Here is a 6000-nt window from a genome sequence, read left to right as displayed (position 1 = left end):
CAATTTCTAAACTGAAGGAAAACACTTCAGGGCAATCGCTTCAGAACTGCTACAAATTCGTCTTGCAATAGACCGCGTTGCTCGAACTGTCTACACAGCTGGCGCTGATAAGAGTAGACAACGACTTCCACATCGCTGGCAACGGGTCATACACAATGCTGGTGACTACTATAAAGGTTAGTACAACTTTGAAACACGTATCTATTTTGTACGAGCTGTAAATAAATAGTTGCCACTATTGAAGTTCCAACCCTCATAGCTCGAAATGTCAGAGTTTGTGTAAATCTGGTGAGCGGTTTGTGACAACGGTTCCATGCAAATGGCTATCAATGTTCCCTAGTCTGTCCTTCACGAATACTACTGCAGCCCGATTAAAATTATTTCACAGCTGACGCTCTATGCGTTGTAGCTGGTTTCCACCAATCAGAGCGCTCAACGTCACCCCCACCCTGCTCGCCATTGGCTAATTGGCACAACAACTGGTCCGTTTAATTCTTGCTCTTTGTGGAGCTTTCTTTCTTGATGTGTTATTATAATCAGAGAGATCGGCTTGCATTAGTTAAGTTTCGTAAGATATTGGGTGAAGCCGAATTTTGGAAAGCTGTCAGTTAATCGTTGCAACTAGGAGACATTAATACAAGATCCTTTTGGAGTGTAATGGCATAGTATAATGGATAGCGTATAAACTTGACAAGATCGAACATTACAATCTCGTCAAATGGATCAAGATTTTTTATTTCTCTAAGTGTAATCAAATTCTTTTGTTATTATTTTAATTTAAAAGATTGTTTTAATTGTAATTCTATTTCTAATACTTAGTTGCGTCATATTCGTCAACGGATTAACTTTTACATTTGCTCTTATTTTTCTTTCTATCATTCTCTTTACATTACGAATCATCTTGTGTCGCTTTTAATCTGCAACCAAGTGCCAACCAGCATTGCTCATGTGTTGGAAATACGGCAACGCGTGTAGCCAGTGTGAGGATAGTTCCAGGTAACCAATTACAGCGAGAAACTACAGGTCGCTATTAAGGTTAAAACCGGAATTTTGCTGCAGAACACAGCTATGAAAACAAACATCTTATCAAATTTTTCTGTCTCGAGTTTCCTTGCAGAAGTTAGCCATAAACGACATGAACAAAGCGATCGTGTTTTTAACTGTGGTGCATGTTTCTAATCGACGTGTATTAGGATACACTGCACATCACAAGGTTGTGGTTAGTTTAGGACATTAGTTTACACTCAGGACGACAAAATTAGTGCCGGCCGGGGTGGCTGAGCGGTTCTAGGCGCTACAGTCTGGAACGACCTAAGTGTTTTTTTTTTTCCGAATTTCATCGTCTGTCACAGTTCAGTACAAATGGCTCTGAGCACTATGGGACTTAAGTTCTGAGGTCATCAGTCCCCTAGAACTTAGAACTACTTAAACCTAACTAACCTAAGGACATCATACACACTCATGCCCGAGGCAGGATTCGAACCTGCAACCGTAGCGGTTGCGCGGTTCCAGATTGTAGCGCCTAGAACCTCGCGGCCACCCCGTCCGGGGTCACAGTTCAGTCGTTGATCACTTAAACTCAGCTGTCGACAGAGCATTTCCCGTCTCCGTTATACCTCATGGTGGCCACTTCAAGTATCAAATAATTTTAATCGTACTATATCTTGGACGACGCGCCGTATTCGTCAGATTTTGCCCCCTCAGACTTAATCCTATTCCCTGGGATGAAAAGGGGCTCGAAGGACAGCGTCCCATAGCGCTCAGACCCTTTTGAATTTGAACAAAGTTTTAAGCAACGGGGTCACAAGAGATAACCTCGCGAAATCAAAACAACGTCCACTCGTAGACAGTAAGTAAGCACACGCAACGTAAACACGGTGTCTATATCAAAAGACTTAACGCGAATACCAGACTGCCTAGCTGAGTGAGAGGCAGCCGCCTAAATACACAACAGGGAATGTATTGGCTGCTGAGACCACGTGCTCCACAGCGGCACCCTTTCGTTAGACTCGAAGCCACACATATAAAGTGACGTAAGATATTTTATTTTTTGACTCAGAACAAAATACTCACCAGGAAATAAAACATAACTTTATAACGACGTAAATGCAGTATCGCCATGGCACTAGCAAGTAACTTAGAGAACAAATTTAAAAATATGTTTCCAACACTGTAATTAATGCGGGACAAGGGGATTACAGATTATGGTTAGTATTCTGAAGGAGATCGAAGATGCAATTGTAAATAATAAAGTGTACTGTTTTTTTAAGGAATCTGCGGGTAGTGTTGGATGGTGTCGTGGACGATGCGACTACAATTTGGTGGGGGGAGCGCTGGGCGCGGCGCTGTAGCGGCAGAGCGGCCCGCTGACTCAAGCGGCGTTGGGCTGGCTAGCGCTGCTGGCGGAGGCGCCGGCGCTGGGGCCGGCCGCGGACCTCTTCTGCGCCTGTGCAGGGGCGGCCGCTTGCTCCGTCGTGCTGTTGGGCGCGCTGCTGGTGGCGTGCGGCCGCTGGCGCAGGCGCTGCAGCGGCTGGGGCCGCCGCCGGCGCTGGCTCTGCAGCGCGGCCAGCTTCTTCTGCTGCTGCTGCTGCTGCTGCTGCTGCTGGCTCTCCTGCAGTTCGCGCAGCCTCAACCGCTCCTGCCGACACCACATGCCTGATCTACAGTCTCCGCGATACTGCAGCTAAATCAAGTTATCTGACATTAATTGAACCACAAGCGGAACAGAAACTCAGTGTTTACTTCATGGGGGTGAAATTGGCTTTGAGTGCTATGGGACTTAACTTCTGAGGTCGTCAGTGCCCTAGAACTTAGAACTACTTAAACCTAACTAACCTAAGGACATCACACACATCCATGCCCGAGGCAGGATTCGAACCTGCGACCGTAGCGGTCGCTCGATTCCAGACTGTAGCGCCTAGAACCGCTCGGCCACCCCGGCCGGCTGGGGGTCAAAGACTGTAGCCATGAACAATTCTACCCGAATCATGTTACTTCCAATATTCCCCCCCCCCCCCCCCCCCTTCATCAAAAAAAATAGTCCTATCATATCGGCATCTACTGGACACGATGGCATCACAGTCCAAATGACGACCCACTACTGGTGCTATAGCAGACTATCTTCAACCTTCTTAACCAAATGTGTATGTGTGTGAATTCCTAAGGGACCAAACACCTTAGGTTATCGGTCCCTAGACTTACACACTACTTAAACTAACCTATGGTAAGAACAACACACACCCCCATTCCCGAGGGCAGACTCGAACCTCCGGCGGGACGGCCCGCGCAGTCCGTAACATGACGCCTCAAATCACGCGGCCACTCCGCGCGGCAACCTCCTTAACCACAAGTACATTACTGGCCATTCAAATTGCTACATCAAGAAGAAATGCAGATGATAAACGGGTATTCACTGGACAAATATATTATACAAGAACAGACATGTGAGTACATTTTCACGCAATTAGGGTGCACGATCTTGAGAAATCAGTACCCAGAACAATCACCCCTGGCCGTAATAACGGCCTTGATACGCCTGGGCATTGAGTCAAACAGAACTTGGATTGCGTGTAACAGGTACAGCTGCCCATGCAGCTTCAACACGATACCACAGTTCATTAAGAGTAGTGACTGGCGTATTGTGACGAGCCAGTTGCTCGGCCACCGTTGACCAGACGTTTTCAGTTGGTGAGAGATCTGGAGAATGTGCTGACCAGGGAAGCAGTCGAACATTTTCTGTATCAAAAAAGGCCCTTAGAAGATCTGCAACATGTGATCGTGCATTGTCCTGCTGAAGTGTAGGGTGCGTAGGGATCGAATGAATGGTAGAGCCACGGGTCGTAACACATCTGAAATGTAACGTCCACTGTTCAAAGTGCAGTCAGTGCTAACAAGAGGTGCGCGAGACGTGTAACCAATGGCACCCCATACCATCACGCGAGGTTATACGCCAGTATGGCGATGACGAATACACGCTTCCAATGTGCGTTCACCGCTGTGTCGCCAGACACCGATGTGACAATCATGACGCTGTAAACAGAACCTGGATTCATCCGAAAAAATGACGCTTTGCCCCCAGGTTCGTCGTTGAGTACATATACCGTTATCTGGCCTTTTTTCTTCGAGGAAAATGCGTCATTCTAGATTTATAACTGCTACCGTGACGGGTGAAAGGTACGTCGATATTTTACAGAATCGCATCATCCCCAGCCTGGCTGATACACACCTGCTGGATCGTACGATGTTTATGCAGGATGGCCCTCCACCCAATATTGCTAGACCCGTAAAGATCTCTTGCGCGCGTCGTTTGGTGATGATCGTGTGCTTAGCCGCCACATTCGTCATGCTTGGCCTCCCAGGTCCCCAGACCTCAGTCCGTGCAATTATTGGCTTTGGGGTTAACTGAAGTCGCAAGTGTATAGTGATCGACCGACATCTCTAAGGATGCTGAAAGACAACATCCGACGCCAATGCCTCACCATAACTCCGGACGTGTTTTACAGTGCTGTTCATAACATTATTCCTCGACTACAGCTATTGTTGAGGAATGATGGTGGATTTATTGAGCATTTCCTGTAAAGAACATCATCTTTTCTTTGTTTTACTTTGTTATGCTAATTATTGCTATTATGATCAGATGAAGCACCATTTGTCGGACACTTTTTGAACGTTTGTATTTTTTTTTTTTTTTTTTTTTTTGTTCTAATAAAACCCCATGTCATTCCAAGCATGTCTGTCAATTTGTACCTCTCTAGCTACATTATTCCGTAATTTATTCAGTTTTCAAATTTATACTGACTTTTTGATCACCCGGTATTTGGATTCTTGTTGCGCTGTAAAAGGCTCAGAATTCACTGACGGGAAAAAATTGTACACTATTTTAGAGATTTCCGATTGACTCCAGATTTATTGTTGCCGTGGTCCTTATGGAGTAAAGGAAATAATTACATTTACAAATCAATAACATAAGCACTCCTGAAGTACCAGATATCGATGCATGCTATAACGGCCATGGTGTAGCCTTCATCGGCGGCAATGCTGACGCTGACTCTGTCCTGGGATTCGTTATTTCAAGCCTGCTGTACCTGTTCACGATGTTCTGCAGAGGTTGTTATTTGACGAGTTGCAAAAGTCACTTCTTGTCCCATCGTATCCCACACGTGCTCCATTGGAGACAGATCTTGAGACTGTGTTGGCCAAAAAGGTTGCTGCACATCTTGCAGGGCACTTCAGTTTCAAAGAAAGCGAGCATTATCCTTTGGAACAACATATCACCTTTCTATTGCAAGAATGGCAAAAGAACAGGTCTAACAACATTCTGCTCCTGCCGAGCACTGGTTAGCGTCCCCTCCAGAAACAGCAAAGGTGAACGACAGTTGTACCTCTTGATGCAATAATTTACCAACAACCGTATGTATTGTAGAAATTTATTTTATGGTCTTCTTATATGTCGCCTGGCCACCAACAGCTGTTGCATAACGATTTGATTCACGGGTCCAGCTATATGGCTCCTTCCGTGTACAGTGATCTTACGACTATGACGTGTGGAGACTCTAATACCAAAACTCGTAGCACATAAGAAATTCGTAAAATAAATTTCTACAATACATGCGGCTGTTGGTAAATTATTTCATTAAGAAATACATGCCAGCCGTTGTCTCATGGTCCATAATGGATCAAAGAAGACAGTTGTACCTTGTCGCACCCGAGACCATAAGGGCTGGGGTGGGGCGATTGTATCTAGGACAATTCAGCTCATATAGGAGACACCGCTCACCAGGTCTACATTATAATAGCAAACGACCATCAATTGCATGCTGGCAGAATCTGCTTTCATCGCTGAAGACCACAGCGCGCCATTCCATCTCCCATGTGATCCTCTAACGCTACCAGAGTAGCCGTGCGCGTCGACGTTGTGGTAATAAATAAATGTTGTGTGACTAGTGCCCCCCGTCGGGTAGACCGTTCGCCAGAGCAATTTTTTCGATTTGACGCCACTTC

At 45.8% G+C, this 6000-nt stretch overlaps 1 protein-coding gene across 2 annotated transcripts in view; it reads right to left on the bottom strand.

Moving 5' to 3' along the window:
* Window positions 1-2069: 2069 nt before the first annotated feature.
* LOC126278312 (CXXC-type zinc finger protein 1-like) overlaps window positions 2070-6000 on the bottom strand; it is a 195550-nt gene continuing 191619 nt past the window's right edge. For both annotated transcript variants that reach the window (XM_049978328.1, XM_049978326.1), the window contains one exon: window positions 2070-2638. In XM_049978328.1, the coding sequence (XP_049834285.1) occupies window positions 2372-2638 (267 nt within the window). In that variant the 3' untranslated portion in view covers window positions 2070-2371. The remainder of the gene's footprint in view (window positions 2639-6000) is intronic.

Source organism: Schistocerca gregaria, chromosome 6 (genome assembly GCF_023897955.1).
Source record: "Schistocerca gregaria isolate iqSchGreg1 chromosome 6, iqSchGreg1.2, whole genome shotgun sequence".
NCBI classification, from domain to species: Eukaryota; Metazoa; Arthropoda; class Insecta; order Orthoptera; family Acrididae; genus Schistocerca; species Schistocerca gregaria.
This window is presented reverse-complemented; position numbering and strand designations above follow the sequence as displayed.